At 38.1% G+C, this 27,958-nt stretch overlaps 1 protein-coding gene across 1 annotated transcript; it reads right to left on the bottom strand.

Annotated features, from left to right (window-relative positions):
* Nucleotides 1-338: 338 nt before the first annotated feature.
* On the bottom strand, nucleotides 339-25,971 carry rab21 (RAB21, member RAS oncogene family). The gene is made up of 7 exons (XM_062994663.1): nucleotides 25,618-25,971; nucleotides 19,585-19,644; nucleotides 12,328-12,435; nucleotides 9,124-9,187; nucleotides 5,376-5,430; nucleotides 3,784-3,872; nucleotides 339-2,664 (listed from the first exon to the last, which is right to left on the bottom strand). The coding sequence occupies exons 1-7, from the start codon at nucleotides 25,756-25,758 to the stop codon at nucleotides 2,522-2,524; spliced, it is 660 nt and encodes a 219-aa protein (XP_062850733.1). The 5' UTR covers nucleotides 25,759-25,971; the 3' UTR covers nucleotides 339-2,521.
* Nucleotides 25,972-27,958: the final 1,987 nt, after the last annotated feature.

Raw genomic sequence — 27,958 nt, 5'->3', positions numbered from 1 at the left:
TGCATTTTTACCTGGTCACAGTTGTACACTGCTTTGAAAAAGGGGCTGCTAAATGTGTAAATGTTAATTTAAATAACAAGCCAGGTGAACAAAGCAGCTTTCATAAAACACTTTTCATAAAAAAAAATAAAAAAACATGTTTTAACATTTAAAAAAAGTAAAAATGCATTCAAGCTTGAAAGGTTCCAGTGAAACAAAAGTTTTATCTTCTGTATTTGAACAAAAAATAGTGCAACAAAGTTAGAATTACACAATCATGCAGCAGCAATAATAGTCAGAAAGAGTGCATACTTACCTTCAAACAGCATTTTAAATATTTTTCAAAATAAAGACAAATATTTCATACCTAGGTACTATTTTTTTTATAATTGTTCTATTACAAAGCAATGACATAAGCAGTTAAATATTAAATAATACGGTTCCAAAAGTGCACTTTCACCTATATAAATGAATTAGTTAGAACACAGGACATTTTTTGTGTAATCAGTCCAGATTAGATAAGAGAAAAAATATTAAATCACTCAATGTTAAAGCAAAAAATGTGGAATCACCTTGTTATTTGTATTTTTAAATCATATACACCCACAAGTCTGAAAGTAAACATTAGCCTGCAGTTGAAAAGTAAAGAAAACCATTTTTTCAAACAAGAGACTCAATGGATAAATGGAAAGGATTATAAAACTCCTCCAATAAAGAAATCAAACACAAAGTGTGGCAAAACATAAATTTGGTGCAAATTTAAACAAAATGGAAAGGTTATAAAAGGAAAACGTGGTTATAACAAGAAAGATGTCAAAACGACTGGAAAAAACAATATATGCGTTGAAAAATGAAAATGCACAATAAAATAAATTAAAAACAAATGTGCAGAAACATTTGTAACAAAACTGTAAGAAATTGGCTGAAATGTGAAATTACAAACAGAAAAGCCAAATAAAAACCAGTACTTTAATATAAACATAAAACAAGGTTGCAGTGGCTAAGGAGAATGAATTAATGTGGATTGGATGAAAATGGTATTTAGTGATGAAACATGGATTTGCACTGGTCAAGGAGAAGATGCTAGAACTTTTAATGAAACACATAGATAACTGCTTAAAGAAAACAATCAAATTTCCCTCTCAATTATAACATGGGATTGCATGTCAGGTAAAGGTCCAGAAATATTGCCAATCATTACCTCAACAGCCAGTGGACATTTGTACAGTAAAACCTGACACTTTTCTTAATAGGTTTGGTGAAAGGATTTATCAGGATGTTGATAAAGCAGTTTTTCAAGAAAGGCATATCAACTCAGTGGTATGGCCAGCAAACCAGTACATATCTATGGAATTCATGGTAAATAAAAACAAATGTCTATAACAAGGATCCAGTCTGCAATGCTAATTGGTGAAGCTGGATTCAAGAAAGTTGGAAACAGCTTGATGTGACTGCTTTAAAAAAAAAAAAAAGCATAGAATACTGTTTTTCAATTGTTTATTTTCAATAATACGAAAAACCTCCTTCAAATCTGTGGATTCCATAATTTTTGCAAGGGGGTGTATAGACTGCTTAGGTATTTTGAACAAAAGTTCTAAATATATTAACAAAGACAATCATCATTTGGGCTAAATGTGACAATTTTTAATAACAATTTTAAAGAACCGTTATCTTTACCAGGGTTATTAACCAGCAACTGAATGTGAAAGAGACAACATGGATATACTGTTAAAATAAATGTAAAAAAATATCAGAAGTGCTGTTGGCTTATTCAGGATCATTTTGCACCAAACTATTAAAGATTTGGCAACTATGAAGAAACACAAAACATGAGATCCACCCAGTGTCAAAAGAAACCAAACAGTATCAAGAGCAAAACACCCATTACTATATGTAAGGGCTTACATATTTAAGCAGGATTTCTTCATAATATTTACTACTTGTCAACTTAATAGAAGTGAATACTTTTAGTGGCTAGATGTATGGATTCTCAAAATGTTATAAAAGGACATAATATATTTAGATTCCAAAATTAAGTCCAAAACACAAGTATAAAGCAAGTTTAATAAAACTTCTGATCAGCAATGCTTTAGGAGGAATGGCACAGAAAGACAGAAACTCACTAATGATCACATGTACAGTGGACTTTTGATTTCAGTGTGCACGTTTAAGTTATTAAATAATGGATTATTTCTTCTTTTAGATTTTAATTAAAAGAAAATGATTATTTTTGCATAAATCAACTCAACAAACAACTTAAGATAAGTTGGTATGGACAGTGTGGTTTTAAGCATTTCGAGAAAGAATGGGGAGACAGCTCATGGCATCAGGCTGTTAAAAGAACAGACAAATCCTACATGTCTATCTAGGCAACATTCTAGCTTTGTAGTCAACAGGTAAATGGATGACTAATAAACACACCTGCTAAAGTGAACAACTTTACAGAGCCAGGGAGCACTGATGAATAAAAAGCAGCAATTTTAAACAAACAAAGAGAAAGAGACTGAAGAACAGAGAAAAAGCTGAAGAAGAAACAAATGTCCTAGGCTGATGAACAGCATCCTCCTGCAGCAGTGGCTGCTTGTGGTTCATCATCAACGATCTGAACACCTCTTCTTCCTGAGCCTGCGTGGCTCGCCCCATTCCCCTTTAATCTCTCCTCCTCTTGTGCTGTCTCCATCATTCCTACACAACACAGCAGAGCAAAACAAACTGTCAGTCACACTGATGGTAACATTAAACCCATAAATGACAAATAAGGTGGTCGATATTGTCTGTAAAAATAACATTCAAATTCACTTTCAACAGCTAATATTCAATACTCTAATTCTCAGCAGAGAAGCAGGTATCACACACAAAATCTGACTCAGCAGAATATGACACTTATAGCTCACATAAGTAAGTTCATTGATTTATGCACACATGCTGTCAGATGCATCCACTTCCAGTAGAATCCAAGTAATCATGCACTGAAATCAGTAAACCACTAAATGCACTGAGTTTAACCATCTTTGTTTAAAAATACATTTTGAACACCAAACTGGATTTCCTCATTTAATATTTTATTTCATTAGGATTTACAACATGTTTTATACACTTTGGTTATATTCATGATAATCTTTACACCCGATTCATCAGCTCAAGTTCAATGTCAAACACAGTGATGGACAATTTTGTATCTCCAATTCATCTCACTTGCATGCCTTTGGACTGTGGGAGGAAACCAACGCAGACACGGAGAGAACTTGCAAACTCCACACAGAAAAGACCTGGATTGCTCCACCTGGGGATCGAACCCAAGACCTTCTAGCTGTAAGGTGACGGTGCTACCCACTGAGCCACCTTGCTGTCCAGGTTTGATCATAGAATTTAAATTCATGTAACTATTTTCTGCATTACTTTTAAATAAACCCTTAACTAAAGCCTTGCTGACTTGTAATGTGTTTAATATTTTATTGACGACCATTTAATGGGTAACTGTCAACTAATGATTGGATTGTCAGGAAAATATGACAGTTTCTCGCACATCTTAGAAAATAGTGTGAAATAAAACATAACAATAATAATAATACAATTTTGGCAGTAGGAAAAATTCAAATAAAAGATGACAGAAATGTGCAAATCCTATATTTAATTGAAAACAAGTAGACTAATTTTAACTAATCAAAATGGTTGAAAACTAGGTGAAAATGGCACAAAAAAAACACTAAAATACAATACACAAACCACTATTTCTGTTTTTATGCAATTGGGGTTGTAATTACAAAAAAAAGAAAATAAGCAATGAACTATGCAAACACTCACTTTTACACAGGTCAAGGAACAGTTCTTCAATTCCTTTATTTAACTTAGCTGACGTGTGATAGTGTTTTGCCCCAACTGACTCAGCATATCTGCAAAAGGTGAAAGTGAAAATATTGTTAAGAGGTATAATTTTAATAGTTGTTCACAAACTTAACAAAGTACATACACCGATCAGCCATAACATTAAAACCACCTCCTTGTTTCTACACTCACTGTCCATTTTATCAGCTCCACTTCTCTGTCACTAACACCTCACTGTCACTGCTGGACTGAGAATAGTCCACCAACCAAAAATATATCCAGCCAACAGAGCCTGATGGGCAGTGTCCTGTGACCACTGATGAAGGTCTAGATGATGACCGACTCAAACAGCAGCAATAGATGAGCGATCGTCTCTGACTTTACATATGCAAGGTGGACCAACTAGGTAGGAGTGTCTAACAGAGTGGACAGTGAGTGGACACGGTATTTAAAAACTCCAGCAGCGCTACTGTGTCTGACCCACTCATACCAGCACAACACACACTAACGCTGGTGGTGTTTTGGGGGTCCTGACCATTGAAAAACATAATGAAAGCGGCTAAAAAAGTATGTAGAGAAATAAATAGACTACAGTCAATAATTGTAAAACTACTAAGTGCTTCTATATGGTAAGTGGAGCTGATAAAATGGACAGTGGGTGTAGAAACCAGGAGGTGGTTTTAATGTTATGGCTGATCTGTGTATTTTAGTATAGTACATATTAAGCATAGTCATAAAACAAAATAATGTTGCACTGCAAGTCTTCTTGGATGTCTGCACAGCTGAATTTGGATGGAGTCACACAAACACAGACAGCTAAATTGTCATTGCCAGATGTGGTGCTCACAAAGCAGCCATTCGGAGTTCCCACTGACAGTGATGACAAGCCACAGAGTGCAGATATGTTGTTGTTGTTGTGCAGCCAGGAGGACATGAAGGCTATAACATTTGCTACGGACCAACAGAAGAGCTACTGTGGCTCAAATTGCAGATAATTTAATACTGGTGATGAGGTGTCACATTACACAGTGCATCAAACTCTTCTGTATATTGAGCTGCATAACATGAGGCCAGTTAAAGTGCCCATGTAAATTTTTGTTGACTGTTAAAAGCACCTACAATGTGCGTAAATGGCATCAGAATAATAGGAGAAGGTTGACTGGTCTGGCGAATACTGTTTGCTCCTAAATTGAATGGACGTTGGGGCACATGTGCATCATTTACCGATGAAACAGATGTAGAACAATCCAGCTTGAAGGACCTGAGATTGTCCTGTGCTCTGTGACCTGGCTGTATTAGCCTATCAGAAAACTCAGTGCTTTAGAATGCAAGTACTCTACGTAATATAAACAGATGTATGCACAGACATATAACCAGACACACCGTCTAGTATTAACAGATGTTATACAGTTCATCTGGCTGTAAGGGGTAGATATGTGTTGGGGAAAATGAGGGGCAAAATGACTTAAGCTGTATCTTTCAGCATGAATAAGCAGTTAAACATTTGCATTATTCCACCTTGCTTGTCAGTAAATAAGTAAATAACACATAAAATAAAATAAAATACATACGCTTCAGCTTCTTCCAATGAAACATGTCTCTCTTTTTCCAGATCTGTTTTATTTCCTGGAATAACAAATATGAGAACCTTGTGTCATAATGTATAGCATTTAACAGTAGATCAAAGTAAATATTTAAGAGTTACGTTAATAAGTTCATAAGATAATCCTAAAGCTGTTATGGTGAATATAACTAATATGATAAATATAAGCAACATTAAATACAAAAATCTTCCAAAAGTCACAATACAATTATCAAATTTAACCACCACAAATTAAGTTAAATTTTTAGGACAGTCCCACTGATGAAAAGAAAGGAGAGGGAGATAGAGGTGACTGTGTTTCTCATTGAGATTGACAAGGATGGACAATATTAGGAACGAGTTTATTAGAGGGACAGCACAGGTAGGATGTTTTAGAGGCAAAATTAGGGAGGAAAGACTGAGATGGTTTGGGCATGTGCAGAGGAGGGATGAGAGTTATATCAGAAGAAGGGTGCTGAGAATAGAGCTGCCAGTCAGGAGGAGGAGAGGAAGGCGAAAGAGGAGATTAAAGGATGCGGTGAAGGAGGATATGCAGGTGGTTGGGGTGACAGCGGAAGATGCTCATGACAGGGCGAGATGGAAAGAATGATTTGTGGTGGCGAACTATAAGAGAACCGCCGAAAGAAGAAGAAAGAGCACTGTATACATTCGCTTATTTTCATGCCTTATCATAATCAGGGTTGCGGCATGTCTGGTTTTTGCTGGAATCACAGTCGGGCTTAGTGCAGTAACACAACACAGAGAGGATGCTAACCATCGCTGAACCTCGACCTTGCTCAGGGACGCAACAGAAGCAAATTGGCAGTGGGGCTCCAGTACCTTAATCAGAGAGCTACCACTGCCCAGGTTCTCATCTAGCCTTGCCTAATATTGCGATTCTATAAGCAGATAATCACTAATTGCAAACAAATGTAGCATGTGCATTAATAGAATTTGTGGAGCAAAAATGAATGACATTATGTTAATACGCTTAATTATATATAAGACTGGAATGCTGTCACCTTATTTGAACTGTTACAACCTCCCACATCACAAACTCTGGATATGTAACCAGCCAGCTTATGTGAGCTGCAGCATTCACTCAGCAAAGGCAGCTTGGGTGAGCCTCTGGGCGCATTTACAGTGTATCACAAAAGTGAGTACACCCCTCACATTTCTGCAGATATTTAAGTATAACTTTTCATGGGACAACACTGACAAAATGACACTTTGACACAATGAAAAGTAGTCTGTGTGCAGCTTATATAACAGTGTAAATTTATTCTTCCCTCAAAATAACTCAATATACAGCCATTAATGTCTAAACCACCGGCAACAAAAGTGAGTACACCCCTAAGAGACTACACCCCTAAATGTCCAAATTGAGCACTGCTTGTCATTTTCCCTCCAAAATGTCATGTGATTTGTTAGTGTTACTAGGTCTCAGGTGTGCATAGGGAGCAGGTGTGTTCAATTTAGTAGTACAGCTCTCACACTCTCTCATACTGGTCACTGAAAGTTCCAACATGGCACCTCATGGCAAAGAACTCTCTGAGGATCTTAAAAGACAAATTGTTGCGCTACATGAAGATGGCCAAGGCTACAAGAAGATTGCCAACACCCTGAAACTGAGCTGCAGCACAGTGGCCAAGATCATCCAGCATTTTTAAAGAGCAGGGTCCACTCAGAACAGACCTCGCGTTGGTCGTCCAAAGAAGCTGAGTGCACGTGCTCAGCGTCACATCCAACTGCTGTCTTTGAAAGATAGGCGCAGGAGTGCTGTCAGCATTGCTGCAGAGATTGAAAAGGTGGGGGGTCAGCCTGTCAGTGCTCAGACCATACGCCGCACACTACATCAAATTGGTCTGCATGGCTGTCACCCCAGAAGGAAGCCTCTTCTGAAGTCTCTACACAAGAAAGCCCACAAACAGTTTGCTGAAGACATGTCAACAAAGGACATGGATTACTGGAACCATGTCCTATGGTCTGATGAGACCAAGATTAATTTGTTTGGTTCAGATGGTCTCAAGCATGTGTGGCGGCAATCAGGTGAGGAGTACAAAGATAAGTGTGTCATGCCTACAGTCAAGCATGGTGGTGGGAATGCCATGGTCTGGGGCTGCATGAGTGCAGCAGGTGTTGGGGAGTTACATTTCATTGAGGGACACATGAACTCCAATATGTACTGTGAAATACTGAAGCAGAGCATGATCCCCTCCCTCCGGAAACTGGGTCGCAGGGCAGTGTTCCAGCATGATAATGACCCCAAACACACCTCTAAGATGACCACTGCTTTATTGAAGAGGCTGAGGGTAAAGGTGATGGACTGGCCAAGCATGTCTCCAGACCTAAACCCAATAGAACATCTTTGGGGCATCCTCAAGCGGAAGGTGGAGGAGCGCAAAGTCTCGAATATCCGCCAGCTCTGTGATGTCGTCATGGAAAAGCATTCCAGTGGCAACCTGTGAAGCTCTGGTAAACTCTATGCCCAGGAGAGTTAAGGCAGTTCTGGGAAATAATGGTGGCCACACAAAATATTGACACTTCAGGAACTTTCACTTAGGGGTGTACTCACTTTTGTTGCCGGTGGTTTAGACATTAATGGCTGTATATTGAGTTATTTTGAGGGAAGAATAAATTTACACTGTTATATAAGCTGCACACAGACTACTTTTCATTGTGTCAAAGTGTCATTTTGTCAGTGTTGTCCCATGAAAAGATATACTTAAATATCTGCAGAAATGTGAGGGGTGTACTCACTTTTGTGATACACTGTACATGAGAAGCAAAAAAAAAAAACGTTTTTGCGCTGGTGATGCCGTTGTTTCCTATGGAGTATGGCGGTGCTGCTTAGCTTGCTGCTGCACTTCTCTAAGCTGCACTTTTGCCGCGCTGGGCTCACAATTGTAGTGCTTGCCGAGGCGCTCAAAGTTCATCTGATTAAACTTTGACCCAGTTTGTAGCTGACATTTTTAAAGTGCATACAATGAGGAGAGCTGTTTGATATGACTCAATAAAAGAGACTCAGGCAGTATGAACAACGCTTAACATGAACAAAACTTAATGTGACTTATTGTATTAAAACAACAAACAAGGATTCCATTAGTAAAGAGAACTTATGAGCAGTAATAATTAAGAGAGGTTTAGTGTTCCTGTGTCATTTTTTTAGTACAGTAAACAACCTTAAGCCTTTTTTTTTTTTTTTTTTTTTTTTTTAATAATAAGCGTTTTAGACTCCTGGAGAAGCCGATTCTTGCATTTTCCCAGAACCCCGAGCTATAACAAAAGTGTAAATGTGAAACAGTGAGGAAAATACAGCTAAACATAGATGTATGTGGAGCTTTCAGAGTGAATCTGACAGTTATTCCACACAAACGCAGATTCGTCTCATATTCACACTCTGATTATAATTTACCACACAGCTCAAGCCAAGAGCTAAGCAAAGTGGCAGTCTGCCCTGAGGCTTGCGGTGAGCAAGTGAATGCACACTTAGACTTTAATTTGCATTTCAAATAATGTCTTAAATAGACTTATAATTGCCTGCAGTGCAAGCCCTTTGAATCTGTTTCCAAACTTGAAAAACCTACAAAACCTCTCTTAAGAGACTAAATTAAGCACCAATGACATCCAAAAGAATCATTTTAATAATGTATTAAAATTACAATCTTACATTTAATTAGGTAAATAAAGCTATAAATTCTTGTTTTGATGGAGAAACTACCTCTATAAGGACTTACCTACTATACATAAGCATATTTCGTTCCCCAGCATTTTCCTTAATTCTTTTACCCAGTTTTTCACCTGGAAAACAGAAAAGATGAAGAAAAAATTAAAAATGGATAAACACTGGTTGAAATTAGCAAATGGTTAAAATAGTAAATTTGCTGTTGCCAAAGCAAACAAGCAAACAAAAACTGGTTAAATGATGTACTGCAAACCTCCGTTAACTAAGAATGATTTGTGGTGGCGAACTATAAGAGAACCGCCGAAAGAAGAAGAAAGAGCACTGTATACATTCGCTTATTTTCATGCCTTATCATAATCAGGGTTGTAAGATAGTAAATTTGCTGTTGCCAAAGCAAACAAGCAAACAAAAACTGGTTTGACTTAAAATGATGTACTGCAAACCCCCGTTAACTTACAAGGTTTTATGGTAATGTGTATAGAATGAAAAGAAAATATACAAGACGTCTTAGTAAACAATTTGATGGATACAAGCACTTTTAGTAACACAAGTTGCTTTTTGAGTTTTGAGTTTAAATGAGCGAGTTCTCTTGACAAATATCTGTGTGCACTAATGTTTAACTCCCAGCCTCAGTACTTAAAACACCTCTTTGTGCTCAGGTGGCGCAGCGGTAAAAAGAGACACGCTGCAACCAGGGCTGGATTCTGAGAGCGTGGTATCGAATCCAGCCTTGCTTTACCGGTTCGAAGCTGAGTGGCTATATGAGCAACGATTGGCCGGTTGCTCATATGGGGGGTGGGACAAAGAACTCCGGTTGTGGGTCTCTCTCTGTCAGAATGCGATTACGTTCTCTGCCGGCTGATTGGAGGCGCTTGCACAGAGATGAGAGAGGGTGCCCTTAGGGTGTGTCTCTCCGCATGCAACGCTGGGTGGCGCCAAACTCGTCAATGTGTGGGTGGCAAAGATGCATCTGGCTGCTGCTCGTGTTTCGGAGGGGATATGGGTTAGCTTCAATCACCTCCGTCGGGGCAGGGTTCGGCATAGATAGAGAGGAAGCGTGATGCTAATTGAACAATTGGATGAGCTAAAAGGGGAGAAAAAGGGGTAAAATAAAAAAAAAAAATAAATAAAAAAAACCACCTCTTTGTTTTGATAACTTCTATTTAGCGATTTTGTGCTAACAAGCATCTGATACCTCTATTCTGGAATCTTCACCCATTTCGTGCAATGGCTTCCAGCTCATTGAAGTTTAATTGCTTTAGTGCTGTAACTGCTTTCTTAAAACCCCACCAAATATTTTATATAGGATTAAGATCTGGAGGCTGAGAAGGCTTGGGATCACCATCTTGCTGGAAAGTCCAATTAACACAGAGGGTCAATAAGAAGACACATCATTCCTCCTCAAAATGCTCTGGTACTTCTGTAAATCCATAATTTTCGGGAAAGATTTAATTATGTAAGATTTCATGCTTACATGGAACTTTAATTTACATACATACAACCCAGTCCATTCTCTGTATGGTAGCTTTCTGAATTACTGTAGGTGATTGACAGAAATGGATATGTATGTGTTTTGCGTGTTTATTATAAGTAATTAATCAGTAGTTTAAATGATGACTTACTCTAACAAAAGCACAGGTCATCCTTATGCTTTCCTTCTGTTGGTGGCTTTTCAGATAAATAGCATACACGTGGCCAGGCAAGATTTGTATCCAAAATTTGACACTTTAACTGTTAATTTTGCTGTCTGTGTTTGCAGTACACATTTAAAAATCTGTTTTAAAAACTCATCATAAGGGCTAATTTAAATGCTTCCGGTGTGTGTGGCATACTCACATCTGCACCTGCACATCTGGACTTTTTAATAATTATTACAAATCTTATATATTTATTTATTACTCATTCCCATTTCATAATTTTTGTATATCTGTACATTAATAGTTTTTAAACAATAACCTGTATACACTGATCAGCCATAACATTAAAACCACCTCCTTGTTGCTACACTCACTGTCTATTTTATCAGCTCCACTTACCATATAGAAACACTTTGTAGTTCTACAAATACTGACTGTAGTCCATCTGTTTCTTTGCATGCTTTGTTAGCCCCCTTTCATGCTGTTCTTCAATGGTCAGGACCCCCACAGGACTACTACAGAGTAGGTATTATTTGGGTGGTAGATCATTCTCAGCACTGCAGTGACACTTAGTTAGTGTGTGTTGTGCTGGTATGAGTGGATAAGAGAGCAATGTTGATTGAGTTTTTAAAACACCTCACTGTCCCTGCTGGACTGATAGTCCACCAAAGTAAAAAAAATTAGCCAACAGCATTCTGTGACCACTGATAAAGGTCTAGAAGATGACCAACTCAAACAGCAGCAACAGATGAGCAATTGTCTCTGACTTTACATCTACGAGGTGGACCAGCTTGGTAGGAGTGTCTAATAGAGTGGACAGTGAGTGGACACGGTATTTAAAAACTTCAGCAGCGCTGCTGTGTCTGATCCACTCATACCAGCACAACACACACTAACATCACCACCATGTCAGTGTCACTGCAGTGCTGAGAATGATCCTCCACCTAAATAATACCTGCTCTGTGGTGGTCCTGTGGGGGTCCCGACCATTAAAGAATAGCATGAAAGGGGGCTACCAAAGCATGCAGAGAAACATATGGACTACAGTCAGTAATTGTAGAACTTAAGTGCTTCTATATGGTAAGTGGAGCTGATAAAATGGACAGTGAGTGTAGAAACAAGGAGGTGGTTTTAATGTTATGGCTAATCGGTGTATATCAAACAGACGGTGCTAGTTAATGTAAGTTAATGTGTGTATTTTTTTTATTTAATGTGCATTATAACTGTGAGGGACTATGCACAAGATTTTCACTCATCTTTCACACCTGTGTTAATGTGACATGATAAAGTGATTTGATTTTGATTTGATCTCTTAAACTTTATGTGTACATGAAACCCACCCAAAAACATGCTTGTATAGAAACATATTAACTAACTTATTCTCACCAGAGATAAAAAGAGAACAGAATAATAAAATAATAAAAAAGAGAAAGTCAAATTCAGCATAACAAAATAAAGATACAAGATGAGTTACTTGAGGGCTTCAAAAGGGGGGTTGAAGCTCATGAGTGATGTGTCCTCATACACAGTTATGTTAAAATATATTTTATACAACAAATAGATCTACAAACTCTAATAACTTCAGTATTACTCAGTACAAACATTAAAAAGCAACTCACCTTTTGAAAAGAGTCTTCATCTGTGATATCATACACTAAAATAGCTCCATTAGAGTCTCTGTAGTAGATAGGGCCAAGAGCGTGAAAGCGTTCCTGCCCAGCTGTGTCCTGCAAACATCACAAAAATGAACAGTTTTACTAAAAGTGTAATATTTCAGCAAAGTCCATTACCAGCTGTAGACTATGCCTGCATAGAATTAGCTTGGCTTCATTGAGACAGTGGTAGCCTAGTGGGTAGAGCTTTGGGCTATCAACCGGAAGATTGGCGGTTCAAATCCAGGCTCAGCTACGCAGTCACTGTTGGGTCCTTGAGCAAGGCCCTTAACCCTGTCTGCTCCAGGGGCGCTGTACATTGGCTGACCCTGCGCTCTGACCCGAGCCTCCAAACAAGCTGGGATATGCAAAGAAAGAATTTCATTGTACTGTACATCTGTATATGTATATATGACAAATAAAGTATATCTTCTTTGAAAAAACATGTTTCCAACTTTGTAGCTTTGGAAAGGACCTTTACTGTTTCAGCATAGTGTCCTACATGTGCAAAAAGCAAGGTTTATAAAAACAGGGTTTAATATGAATGAACACCAGTGGCCTACACAGAGCCCTAACCTCAACCCAACTAAACACCTTTGAGATAAGTTGCTACGTCAATTGCTTCTCTTCCAGCAAAAGTGCCTAATAAGTGCTTTTTCATTTGAATGGGTACAAACTCCCACCCACAGCTTATCCAGAATGATTCTTTTTTTTTTTTTCAAATCAGCATACTTGTTTGCCTTTCATTAAAACCTAAAATAAATCTTTGGTCCATTTGTTCTGAAAGATGTGACACTAATTATCAACATTCCATCAATTCAATATAATAGAATTTAAGTAAAAGTTGCCAGTACGACAACTTCAATTCATGTTCTTGTAGCCAAATTGATGGTTTTAAAATAAAAAAAATCAAGAAAATTAAAAAAACAATCATAGTACTCAATTTATGGACACATTTGAGTTTCTGTTCAGCACAGGTGCCAAGTCGGTGTGGTTTCATTATAAGCATGCTGTAAGCATGTGGATATTAATGAAATGCACCTTAAGGCTTGCAGTCAAGTTATAGATGTTTCATAAAAGCAATAGATCATATTGACATCATAAAAGCTAGATCTGGTGGTCTGTTTAGTGTTTATGGAGGGCACTAAACGACCAGGACTGGAGGGCTCCCTCCCTGGTTTATGACAACCGATTTAAAGAAAATCATTTAATTACAATTCTCAGACAAGAGGTTTAAACTAAGAGTTGTTCATGTTATAAATGCACTACATCAATATTTAGTGGTGTGTGAGCAAGATCTTATAGCAGCCAATATAACTGCAACTAGTGCTAATTCATACACAGACTGGTACTGATTGTTAAAAAGAAAACTGGTAATGCTTGCAATTTCCAGGTAAGCTGTGATTCATTGCTCAATATGACACATCATGATTGATACAGTGACCTTCTTGCCACCCTACCATAAAAGTCAGTCTTGGGAAAAGCTTGTAAAATTGTAGTCAAATGCAAAGACAGGATTTTAATTGGGTATAAGGATTTTCTAGAGGTACTGAATGACTTAATCTTATTGGTTTGGAAATGTATGTTTTTTGCTGATTGTTCAAAGTAGCCTTAATGACCCTCTCAGCTGCTGAAAATTGTTTAATAATTAAGAAATCATCAAAAATGGTTAAATACTGAATTATGAATGTTTTTCGTTTTAAGAAATGTTAGGCCTTGGTGATAGTTGGGCTTTCCAGCAAGACGGTGATCTCAAGCACACTTCCAAAGCAGTGTAACTTGGTTAATAAATCTGTCCTAAAATATACTGGAGTGGTGTGGTTTTTAGGAAAAAAAAAAAAAATCTACTTCTGTTGACAAATGTTCACATGCACTTATGTTCGACCCTTGCCTCAGTACATGAGGTTAATCATTCTTTTGCCTTGGTTATCATAATAAGCAAGTTACTTCTAAGTGCTAACAAGCTTCTTACTCCTCTCTACTAGAATCTTCATCCATTATTCTCATTGAGGTTTGATAACTTTCTTAATTGCTTTCTTTAAATTTTCATCATATTTGAATCTATGGACTGAAAAGACCACTCCAGGTTATTTCAGGACAGATTAATTAACCAAGCTTTGACTGATTTGGAAGTGTGCCTGTGATCTTGCTGGAACGCCAAACTAACATTAAGGTTCAGTTCTTCAGTTCTTCTGGTAATTAACATTGCCTTTCTTACGCCAAACCACCAATCTATATGACCAAGCTGGTTCTGTTTGAATTAATCACTCCACAGAACAGCAATATCATGTAGGGGTTAAATAAATGTGACATGCCAGAAAACCTTCTACTGTAAAATACTATTCATTATATCATTTATTTTCATCAATCAATCTTATCAGGACAAAGAAAAATGCAAGGTTTTTTTCAAGCGACCCACATTTTGTCCATGACTTTTTACACGACCAAGGCAACACAAGCAATGCATCTTTCTCTCGCTGTGGTTTACAAGATGTAACATAAAGTCTCCACAGGGGGCATTTGCATACAATTTCATTATTATTATTTTTCTCTGCAACCTGTTTTTTTTTTCAGCTCGCAACCCCAAGGTTTGAAAAACCCTGCCCTAATGTTACTACATAAAGTTAAGAGGCCACTTTTTCAGCAAAAAATGTAAACGAGTCCTGTAGTATCTGGTACCAGGACATTACCCGCAGGTCCAACTTCTGTAACATTGCAGGGTAGATTATTCTACAGTGCATTCTGGTGTCACGTCTTTAGAGGATAAAATGTCTGACTGTCCACAAGATGTTGGACAAAACTGAAGTATTAGATCAAACAATATTGTTCTACTGTTTTGATGTCAGGTTCTGATGCCTGCACTTCGTGGCTGAGTTGCTGTTGTTCCCAATCACTTCCACTTTGTTATAATATCACTGACAGTTGACTGAAATATTTAGTAGTGAGGAAATTTCACGACTGGACTTGTTGCACAGGTGGCATCCTATCACGGTACCACACTGAAATTCACTGAGCTCCTGAGAGCAACCCATTCTTTCACAAATGTTTGTAGAGGCAGTCTGCATGTCTAGGTGCTTGGTTTTATACACTTGTGGCCATGGAAGTGATTGGAACACCTGAATTTAATGATTTGGATGGGTGAGTGAATACATTTGGCAATATAGTGTATTTTTATAAGCATATTTGTCTTTTTTTTTATGAAAAATTAAAAAGCTGCTTTTTATTTAGAAAGGGTTGCAGAATAGTGTAAACAATGTGTGCTAATCTGTGCACTGTGCAATCTGTCAGTACACACTGTACAGTGCTGTGTAAATGTAATTTCCCTCTTAGCTACTGATTTAACTAATTTCAATAAAAAATTAGATTCAATTTTACTAGCCACAAGCCGGCCTCTGAATGGCACAAAAGAAACAAAGTTAAGTGTTTAGAGTGGCTGACTTGAATTTCATTAAGATGCTTTGACAAGACCCTAAAAGGCAGGTTATTCTCAAAAAAACCCTTCAATGTAGCTGAATTGTGTGGCACAACAAGTTACTCATGTGGGTGTTTATCTTCAATAAACAGAATGATCATTTGAAAGCTGCAGCTTGAGTTATTCGTGTTGTCTATCTATTATTAATATTATTTGGAAGATGTAAATGTGACATCTGAAATGTGCAAATGAGTAAAAATAGTGTGTGGGAAGGGGGAAAAGTTTTCCATAGCACTCCAGTAGGAAGAATATAGCTTGGAGTTGGTCTTTAATATCATCCACATTTATTTTCCTTACAAATACTGTATCTTAGTGCTGGCTCGCAGACACCAAGTTGATAGTTGCAGCTTTGTGTAGGCCACCATTACAATTTTATAAATCATATTTGGGTTGAGATAATCATTACTGTGTTTTGTGAGTGATTACAGTGTGGCTCTAACTATCTGTATACACAGTAAATCATTACTGATAGATGCTTTTCTAGTGTCTGACTATGTATTGTCAGCTCTTTGTTCAGCACTGGTTCGGGAAACCTGGGTTCAGACTCTGCCTCTGGTCACTGTCTGTGGAATTTAATGTTCTCTCAATGGGTTTCCTTCAAGTTCTTTGGTTTCCTCCCAAAATATGCCAGTGTTTGGATTGTTTATGATTAACAAAGAAGTATCTGTTTGATCCTTGTTGTTTGTTGGAAAAGTAATTTAAATTTATTACCAACAGCTGATGCTTGATTTTAACTGAAAGCTTGTGTACAGTCTGAACAGTGTAAGAGCTGATTTAAAACTTACTTTTAACCTCTGTGGGCATGAGCCAGATCTGTGTACAGCCGCATTTAAAGTTTCTAATATAACATTTTATGCATTTAAATAACTGACACTGTATGGTGGGTCTGTTTTTATGTTCATCTTACTCTTCCACATTAATGCCACATTCACTGTTACACTTTTTTAATCCAACAAAGCATGTGTGACTTTTGATAAGAAACTGTGACGTGTTATATAGTTTGATTGGATGCTTCAAGCTTGTAGATTACTGGTTAACCACTAACTAATGACTTCAAAAAGAAATTGGCAATAGGTGGTTCTCAACCGGGGATGTGTCATGGGTGTAGGTAGGCACTGGTTTCCATTGTTTAATAGACATTGGTCTCTTGCACTAATGAATAGTCTATAGTTTTACCTTTCTGATTTGTCTTCTCCAGAGCATGTTGTGTCCCATGAGGATTAAATGGATTGAGGTGGGGGGTTAATTGGTTTTCTATGTTGTCTAGTTCCTGCAGGGTAATATGGCTGTCTGTGACTTGTATCCGTGTGAAGCAGGTTTTTCAGCAATGACAGCCATCAAAACTTAATACTGGGCACGACTGACCGTAGAGAATCACCACTGGCTTGCCCTATCCAAGATCTGTCCTTGCATTTACAAAATAATCATTATAACTAAATTATAGCCCTATAAATGCAGCATTTTTAGACTTTTTCCTCCATTCGCAGGCTATTGTAGGTGTACAATGTATGTAAAATACTTAGCCGAAGTCTTATTAACAAATACCTTTTGGTTTCCTTGCTGAAAGAATAAGAATATCAGCATAACCCATGTTGAGGGGGTACAAGAATATTTAATTATAAACACAGGGGGCTCTTAGAGATAAAAAGGTTGAGGACTGCAGCCCTAAGGTGTTAACGAATCAGTGAATAAATAAGATTGTTGTGCCCAGCAATGGACTGATGCCCTTAGCAGTGTAAACTCCTTTCTTGCTCCCAGTGTTAGTTACTCATTATTTATAGTGAGTAATATTTCTGTAGAGCTCAGGACACAATGCTTCCTAAAACTTTTCTTTTATGTTTTTTTTCTCCCCTTCTCTCCCAATGCAGTTGTTTTTAATTCCCGATTCCAATTCCCCTGTCGCAAGCACCACCCCCGCTCTGACAGAGGAGAGGCACAGACCATCACATGCCCCTCCAGCACAGGATGTCGTGGGAAGAACGTTCAAGACCAATCAACGCAGCATGTTCTGTGTTAGAAAACTTTTTAAACAGTGTTGCATTCATTTCACATTAACAGGAATTATTTTTTGTTCACGCAACTGGCCATACTGAAGGAGGATCGAGACCGGAGTGGTCACCTGAACAAGCACTTGTTCCAAGCAATGGCCAGTAAAAGCACAACACATAACACATGAACTAATAATGTAACGATACCATGCAATAGTAAATCAACTTTAATAATACACTGCGAACCGAAACCGAAAGAATCACAGCATTAGAAACAGCATTGTTATTAAAAAATAACCATGTATGTGGCTTTATCTACTATATCAGATTTGTTACACAAGCTATCCTTACTTTAATAACAGTGCTAAAGAATGTGGGAAAATACACTTAATTAGCATAATCTTATGATTAGGGCTGGGCGATATATCGAGATTTTATAATATATCGATATATTTTCATACGCGATATAAGATAAGACAATATCGCGTATATCGATATAGATGTTGCGTTCCAGTTAGATCCGACAGTTCGTCTTTCTCTTCTCCCAGTTTGTCTCTGCACATGTTCACCTGCCCCGCCCCTCTCCCTCACTGAACACAACTCGCCCCGCCCCCACCACGTGAGTCCCCCGCAGGGCATGTTCTAAACAGCTCTAGTGACTACAGAGCTCCGTCTAAAAATGATATTTTTGTTGTTGATCTCTTTGAATCAATAACACTTGCATTGATGTAGGTTTGAAAATGACAATACTGAATATAACATTTCAAGAACAAAACTGTTTATATGAGCTTTGATCTGGTCTGGGTGCGGAGTTTTATATCGGGCGCAGAACGCTGAGACGAACGAGCGAGCGAGCGCAGCTACCATGGGGAGCGAGATGCGGGTTTTACCCCGAAAAAATAATAATGAAAAAACACATAAGAAAAGCAAAAGAGAACTTAATATTTTCACAATGATTGGGAGGAAAAGTGTTTCATTCGCGGGACGACGGCAGAGAGCGGCACAATGTGGAGAGAGGCTTCAGTACGTGTCACAGAAACGTTCATTTAAATCGTAGCTTTTAAAACATGGGACAGAGTTCATGATTTGTTCTAAAACAAAAGTAGTGATCAGTACAAACGGGATCAGTACAAACGGGACATCATTTGAAGATGGGACTGTTAATGATTTTGATGTGATCACTCTGACTTTCAAATATTGAAACTGATTGAGATGAACAGAAATAAATAATGATACATGTTTAAATATGTCTGTGTTTCCTGCCATGGTAAATCATTGTTAATAATTATTGCAAGAAATAATTAACATGTGATCAGACAGTCTCTTCACATATATGAATATTTATTATTATTAATCATAATATTATCATTAAAGGTAAACCATGCAACTTTGTTATTCAGGAAGTTTGTATCCTACAAGTAGCCCTTTGGCTTACTCAGCACCCTTAAAGCAGCCCTCTGTTTCAAACAGGTTGGTGACCCCTGATTTAATATATGCCAATAGTTTATTTTTGAGGAATCTCATGTTCATCTACAGCTGAATGTTAATAAAAGTGCCTGTATAACATTTGGAACATGTAGCTTTGTCTCAGAAGTGTCTTTTTGTTATTACCTTATGGGATGAAAAAATATCGAGATATATATCGTATATCGCCGTTCAGCTAAAATATATCGAGATATTATTTTTGATCCATATTGCCCAGCCCTACTTATGATGCAACACGTTAACTGGTAATTGATAGTGATCACATAAGGGAAGACTTACCCAAATAGCTAGATTTACTCTCTTGCCTGTGATGTTGAGCTTCTTTGTAAGAAATGAGGCCTGAAAACAAACACAAATAGTAATATTTAGATTATATAACAAATATGATATATTTTATGATATATATTGCCTATGAATATTCTCCCTGATTGCAGTCGAGGTGCGTATATTGCTGCTCACACCTCCTCCGACCCGTGCACAGCCCTTAGTGGAACCCTTTTTCACCCATGCATTCTGCACAGGCTCCTCTCTATCTGCTAATCAGGGTACTTACACAGCGTTTGAAGACCCCACTCACATAGTCCGGCCATCCCGCCCTAGCTATATTGTGCCTTTCACAAGGTACGGAGCAAAACCACTTTCTGTTGGTTGTGCCACTATTGACTGACAATATTGACAGTTTATTTACATGCAATTTAGTATGTAATGTACTTTAGTTTAAAACAAGAAAACTATGCAATAGTAGTTATGTGAAGACGAGGGAAGATTGAAAAGGAAGCGGGTTAATGAAACTTTATTGATTCAATTAATGGGTTTATTAAATCTTTAAAAAAGCTTTAAAGCCACAACAAGTGATTTCAGGATTAGTAAACATAGGATTGCTATCTAAAATGCAAACCTAGTTGCCCTATTTCCAAGCTCAGTGGTCGCCATGCTGTATTTTTCCTGTATTTTTTGTTGTGGTTTCGGAAACCAGTGAGAACCAGTTTCTCTCTGTCCGTGCTTTACTTTTGATTAAGTCATTTAAACAATTTGCAGCAAGTTGAAAAGATCAATGACACACTGGGTCAAAATGTAATCAGATTGGACTATAATGTGGCAAAGCTATGCAATGCATGATGCTCAAAGTGGCACAGTAACAAGGTAAGCAGCACCACATCTCTCCACATTAAACAATGGTACAGCCAACACAAAAAAAAATTTAAGCCGCATATCACGTGAATGCAGACACTGCGAAGGTGATATTCCTGAAGGATAGTAAAAGGATAATAAAATTTAATTAAAGTGTGAACTTCACCCTAGCATCTTTTAAACTTTTAAACATAAAACAAGCAAACTACACCAACGTTGACATGCTTATTAAATAAATAAACAAGGATCCATTTAGTGTGTGTGTGTGTGTGTGTGTGTTTTAGATTAATGTACTGCTGGAATGTCTAACAACAATCCAGTTTAGCTCCATGTAAGATAGACTAATGGTTACAACTCCTAGAGTCCATGATGCCATACACCCCAAGCTTCCCAAGATATCTTACAGTGTGGAAAACCCACAACCCACAACATTACAACATTTACAGAAGTATCTAGCAAATTCCAGAACTACTTATGAGGTAACATGAAGAAACAGATTTTTTTAATTAGTTTGTTGATTTAAAGGTAACTAATTGCAGGGTTGGTGACATGACGAACATAAAAATACAATTCTTAGTAAATCTCCAACCATGGCCCTAAAACAATTGCACCCGAATTAAGCTTTTCAGTGTGTGTAGGTCAAAAGTCATTAACTGCCTGATAAAGGCCAACACACATTTGATACATTTACTTTGTGTTTTCTTAATTAAGGAGAGTGAGTTCATCAGGTAAAGACCAGGTAGCACAGAAGATGTTACTGCTGCAGAGGGAGTTTTTGCATCACACCTTGAGGCATCACAACAGTTATACATAGATGAATGGACTGCATGTCAACCTTGTTAAAAAAGTCTTTTTCTGAAACATTTCCAAATGCGCGTACTAAGATAGAGGTTATTGTCAATGCTGTGATAGCACCAAATTCTGTCGAAATATTGATAAACTATTTTATTTGTTATTTTTATTGTTTAGGGCTAAACGCTGAATTGAAAGATTATCTGACCATAAAGGCATTTGTTAGTTGTCTTGTTAAAAAAAGCTGTCTATTTATTTAAGTTCAGTAACATAGTTGAATGGTTATTGATGCATGTCATATATTTAAACCCCCCCACCACAAAAACTTCCACCCAGTGCAGGTGTCCATCTGGCCCATGCTGCCATCCTGCCAAGTGTCCTCTTTTAAAAAAAAAAAAAAAAAGAAAAAAAAAAAAGAAAAAAAAAAATATGGTCACCCTAGATAACAGGCACAGACTTGAACAGAATTTCAGTCACCCTATTGACAAGTGGCAGCACCAACTGAATAAAGAACAGTGTCAAGCACTGTGTAATATTTTCCTGTTGGCCTTTCACAAAGCAAAACATGCACATCCCATGTGATCATAAAAGGAGGACATTGTGCTTTTCAGAAGACTTGTAGTAAATGTCAGAAGTGCATATGATTCACAAGAAGGGAGGCCTGCATCATTCAGAGCATCACACAGGCAATCAGTACATAACTGTGTGAAAAACTGCAGGCAGACAAATTTTGGGGTGTGCTCTTTGATGGACCAGAAGACAACAAACATGAAGCAATAAATAGTGTACATTGTGTCTGTGTCTTACAACTGAGAGTTTACCTTAGCTGTTTTTTTCTATTTATTTATGCATTTTCTCCCTTTTTCTCTTGATTAAGCGTAGTCAATTTGTCTGTCACTGCTGGGGATCCCGACTGTGTTCGAGGAGGTTATATTTGCCTGCTCATGCCCCCTCCGACGTGTGCGCAGTCCTTGCGGACCCCCTCGTTTACGCCCATGCTTTCAGTGGATTTCCACATGGTGCTCATCCACTTTCTGCACAGGTGCATCAGTCTGCAAACGAGTGTTCTTGCACAGCGTTTGAAGACCCCACCCACTTAGTCAGGTCATTTTCCCAACCAGCAGACATGGTGGGCAATTTCTGTCTGATGCAGGAACTGCCAACTGGGCCCGCTAGATGGCACCCAGCCGACCGGTAGCAAAGACGAGATTCAAACTGAGGTGTTTAGAATCTCGGCACTGGTGTGCTAGCAGAATATCCCGCTGCACCACCTGGGCACTACCTTCAGAATCAGTTCAAACCAGAGATGGGGACTCGGCAAGTCGCACACACAGCGACTTCAGACTCGACTCGGATTCATTTAAAATGACTCAGACTCGACTCGTGACTCGCAACGCAAAAAATGACTTGTAGACAACGAAAGTCAGCAGCATGTGTTAACATTAGTTGACGTGTGACAATTTTATATATATAAATAATCCAACATTATTCTGATCGTGTCATTTTCTGCTCTCTGATAACGCCCCAGCCGTTTTAACCCGCAACGCACGCAATGGGTAAATGTTCCAGCCTGCTTCCGGCATGGTGATGAAGCGTCGCTCCCTACTCCCTCTTTGGATTAGATTCTCACTTAAAATGGTGGAATACCCTACGTAGTGCACTTCACTGGAACAGCTGGTGTGAATGAAACGCTCCCACAGAATTGGCGCTGATGGTTGGAAGAACCACTTTCTAAACCAATCAGACCTTCTGATTTTAATTTTAACTGATTATATTTCTAATGGGACAACACACGGTTATAAATTTAATAGCATCTGGAAGAACATAAGCTAAGGTAAGCAGTGGTTATGAAATTTTTTCTGTGTTTTGGATTTTGGTCGCTGTGCCTGATTTATCGCGCTTTTGTTTTGCAATGAAAACAAAATGTCAGTTTAAGCTTTTAACTGGTACCTAGGAAAGTAAAGGCACTAAGTAAAACGGCAAAATACAGTCTGTTGTTTTTTATCTGAACTTACATATTATTTGTTTATTTCTATGCTACATTTCCAATATTTATTTTGTGTATATTATATTGACTCGTGACTTGACTCAGACTCTACCCTAAAGACTCGTCACTTGACTCGGACTCGAATTTTGTGACTCTGGTTCAACCCCAAAATAATAAAAAATTCGAAAATAAAAATAAACAAAAAACCGGGTGTGAACCGAACAGTACAGGAAATAGTGAAGGGGCTTCTGCAACTCTTCCATGCTTATGGTTTAGGGGATAAATGGAAGACAAAATTGGGTTGGGTGTGCACAGACGGCGCTGCAATTAATGCTGGCGTTTACAACGGGGTTGTTCCCAAAATGCATTAGATGGTTGGGATTGGGGGTTCTTATGTGCATATTCTGTGTACTGCTCACATTCGTGAGAATTGTGATTAGTCAGCTTATCACATTCCAAACTGCAAAACATTTTCTCACTCCATTGTAAAGTTGCTAAGCTTCTATTTACAGAAGGGAGGTGCAAAAAGAACAGAACTAAAGAAGATATGTAATAAGAACAGCACTGCCTTGGTCAAACTACAGAAATTTCACAATATCAGACGGTCTTGCATGGAGGCAAGAGACTCCAAGAGACTTGTGGCTACAAGTGATGAGTGACCTAAAACATACCCGCCCAGAGCGTTTTACTGTTTTCTATCCAACATGATTGACACTGAAAACATTTTGCACTTCACCTCCCTCAGGTTCCCACAAGAGAATTTGACTATAGGTGAATGCAAAGATGAGCTCATGGTAGCTATTGGACAACTAACTCTTCTGCTTGACAATGAAGGCAAGTACATGAAAGACACGGTTTCAAATGCTGATGCTGACAGGGACAAGATTGATGTATTAAAAGGTTTCATTCATGAATCTGAAAGCAGATATGAATCCCACAAGTCATGCAATCATTTTTTAATCATTTAACTTGCCCTCATTAAATGCTAGAGTGCCAGTTATGGCAACACAACACTGAGTCACATGCTTCAGAAATATGACATGTCTGTTGACAGAGATGCCACTCTAAGAAAATGGATGTGTTAAAAGCAAGTAGGACAGTGTTTGGACATCCTTGTGTCTTCCTGTTGTCCCTTACGCTAGCCTTGAGCGGTGCAGCATGTGATAGATGATTTTCACATTTCAATATGATGAAAAACAAGTACAGATGGCTGTCAGACTTTCTCTATCATGCCTGATGGACATCCACTTGTCTAAGATGACAACAGAGACTTTTAACCCAAAGTTAGTTTTTTTTCTTCAACCAGGGACTAAAAAGTTAATCTACACCGATTAACCATAACATTAAAACCCCCTCCTTATTTCTACACTTGCTGTTTTTTATCAGCTCCACTTACCATATAGAAGCACTTTGTAGTTGTAGTACAATTACTGACTGTAGTCCATCTATTTCTCTACATACTTTGTTAGCCCCCTTTTATGCTGTTCTTCAATGGCCAGGACCCCCACAGAATAGGTATTATTTGGGTGGTGGATCATTCTCAGCACTGCAGTGACAATGACATGGTGGTGGTGTGTTAGTGTGTGTTGTGCTGGTATGAGTGGATCAGACACAACAGCGCTGATGGAGTTTTTAAACACCTCACTGTCCCTGCTGGACTGAGAATAGTCCACCAGCCAAAAGCACCCCGTGGGCAGCGTCCTGTGACCACTGATGAAGGTTTAGAAGTTGACCAACTCAAACAGCAGCAATAGATGAGCGATCGTCTCTGACTTTTACATCTACAAGGTGGTAGGAGTGTGTAATAGAGTGGACTGTGAGTGGACACGGTATTTAAAAACTGTCTGATCCACTCATACCAGCACAACACACACTAACACACCACCACCATGTCATTGTCACTGCAGTGCTGAGAATCATCCACCACCTAAATAATACCTACTCTGTGGTGGTCCTGTGGGGGCTAAAAAGGTAGAGAAATAGATGGACTACAGTCAGTAATTGTAGAACTACAAAGTGCTTCTATATGGTAAGTGGAGCTGATAAAATGGACAGTGAGTGTAGAAACAAGGAGGTGGTTTTAATGTCGTGGCTGATCAGTGTGTATATATAGTAAAACCCTCTCTTTTCATCGTGTATCTGACGATAAGCACACTTGCAGATTTACATACTGAAGACAATATCCATACGGGCTGTCATTAGTTTTCGTCGTACACACTGACCAGGCTAGGCTAGCTACATAACAACAGACACGTCTGTAAGCGCATGTTGTAACACAGGAGTTTTGACATACTCTCTATAACTCTCTATAACGACACTATGCGCTTTCAGACGTTTCGCTTGTCTGAAAACTGCGACGCAAGACACAAACTGTTAATGCTAAACAAGTTAGCTAGCGTTACCTGTAGGGTGGTGATGTGTTTGTCGTTGAATTTGTTTTCGCAGTAGCGCAGAACCAAGGATGTTTTACCCACACAGCCTTCCCCTAACAAAACAACCTTGAAAGAAAATGTTCTGTTAACGTTAGTGCCGCCAGCCGCCATGGCGAATGTGAAGAAATCTTTCTTTAACTTAGCAAAGAAAGTCAGCCAAATGCCCGTCTTTCGCTGGGTTACATTAGATTTCTATATTTATATGACGACCTACAAATGACAGGGTACAATTCCCACAAATAAGCAAAAAAAGCAAAAAACAAAATAATATTTCCGCCTATTTCGAGCTCCTGTGGCTGAGCAAGTCTAATGGCGACTCATGCTACGTCATACTCTGGGAATCATATGACAAACAAGAGCCATTGCTAAATTCCAGTGACATCATCAGTTCTTTTATGTTTATTATAATTTTAAAGTGCCCCTGTTATGCATTCGGTTTATTATTAAATTCGGTACTAAATTATTTGTTAATCATTCGTAGATATTCGCCTACCGATACTATTATTTTCTATTATTATTCTACTATTATTTACTATTGTCTTTTTTTATTTTTTTATTTTTTTTTACCTCCGAACGCCTTTTATAAGCTTTTACTAAATTATGATAATCAATAAACAAACAGACCTTAATATTTTACTACTATTTACTATTTTTGGGACAAAAACTTTAATTTATTTAAATAATACAAACATTATCTAATACAATTTTAACAACTTTAAATGAATCAATTAATATTATAAAATAATAATAATAATAATAAAAGAATAATATAAAATAAAGAATTATAAAATTACCTATTATTTATAACTAAAATAAACAGATAATCTGTGTCTTGCACGGTTGATGGTCAGATAAAGCAAGTCCGTTCGTTAAATGAAGTGCACACGCAATAACACTACTTTACCAGCAGAGGGCATCAGCCCATGTATTCCGCATCTATATTTTTACCCATAGCGACACTATATAAGATTTGTATGTATTTTTCATCTTGTTTTTACTTCATTTACTGTCTAGTACTTTTGCTACCACTAGATTGCAGAGAGAAGTGCCAACTAATGAGTTTGTTTGTTTGTTCATTAGGATTTTAACGTCATGTTCCACACTTGGAACGGTAGTTACTCATTACACAAGGTTCATAAGTTCACAAGGTTATATCGAACATAGTCATGGACAATTTTGTATCTCCAATTCACCACACTTGCATGTCTTTGGACTGTGAGAGGAAACCGGAGCACCCGGAGGAAACCCACACAGACACGGGGAGAACATTCAAACTCCACACAAAAAGGACCCGGACCGCTCAACCTGGGGATCGAACCCAGGACCACTTTGAGGTGACAGTGCTACCCACTTAGCCACCATGCCGCCTTGTGTGTTATCTGTGAGCATAGTGTTTGGTCTAGGTTAGCTTATTGAGGTGTGTCATTGTACTGTCTGTTTATTAAGGATTCTGGTGGCTGTGGAAAGAAACTGTTACACAGTCTGTTTGTGAGGACCCAAATACTTTGGTACCTTTTACCAATGCACTATTTAGTGCTAGTAATTAGGTAAAATATCTGCATAATCATGTGATTTCAAACAGGTGATGTCATCAGGTGATTGCATTCATGACTTGGTAGTAAGCAGTAAAGCAGTATCCAGTCTTTAAGAAGCAAAGATGGTCAGAGGATCCTTAGTTTGTCAACAAATATGTGAGAAAATTACGGAAATGTTTAAAAACAATGTTCCTTAAAGAAACGCTGGAAGGGGTTTACATATCTCCTTCTACAATTTAGAAAATATGTAAGATTTTTAGTGCATAATGAGCAAGCTAAAGCTAAACACTGATGCCTCAGATGGCACTGCATAAATAAATTGTTCATTAATAGCTGACATAAGCACATGGGTGAGGGATTACTTTGGCAAAACTTTGTCAAGCACTACAATACAGAGTTACATACACAAATACCACTTAAAACTTTACTGTGCAAGAAGCCTTAAGTTAACCATGTCCAGAAGTGGCATTGAGTTCTCTGGGATTAAAGGTATCTGGGATGGACCATGACAGTGGAAACATGTATTGTGGTCAGACATATCAGTATCAGTATTCCAAATCTTTTTTTGGAAGAAATGGACACTACCAGACTGTTATCAGCAATATGTCTGACATGGTATAGAGTTGTGTCAACCCTATACAGGCCTGAAATGCCTCAAATGAAATAAAGTTGACCAGAAAAAACATTTAACTTATTGAGTTCAGAGAGAGAGAGAGAGAGAGACAGAGAGAGAGAGAGAGAGAGAGAGAGAGAGAGAGAGAGAGAGAGAGAGAGAG

This window comes from Trichomycterus rosablanca, chromosome 1 (genome assembly GCF_030014385.1).
Source record: "Trichomycterus rosablanca isolate fTriRos1 chromosome 1, fTriRos1.hap1, whole genome shotgun sequence".
In the NCBI taxonomy this organism is placed as follows: domain Eukaryota; kingdom Metazoa; phylum Chordata; class Actinopteri; order Siluriformes; family Trichomycteridae; genus Trichomycterus; species Trichomycterus rosablanca.
Note: the sequence above shows the minus strand (reverse complement) of the source record. Positions and strands in the feature narration are given on the sequence as shown.

What these genes read in the sequence shown, in the direction of transcription:
- rab21 (XM_062994663.1), bottom strand. Translation starts at nt 25,758, where the DNA reads ATGGCGGCTGGCGGCACTAACGTTAACAGAACATTTTCTTTCAAGGTT. An exon ending in GAGTAAATCTAGCTATTTGG is followed by an intron (nt 12,436 to 19,584) that starts GTAAGTCTTCCC and finishes TGATGTTTGCAG; the next exon opens with GACACAGCTGGGCAGGAACG. An exon ending in TCATTGGAAGAAGCTGAAGC is followed by an intron (nt 3,873 to 5,375) that starts GTATGTATTTTA and finishes CACCTTTTGCAG; the next exon opens with ATATGCTGAGTCAGTTGGGG.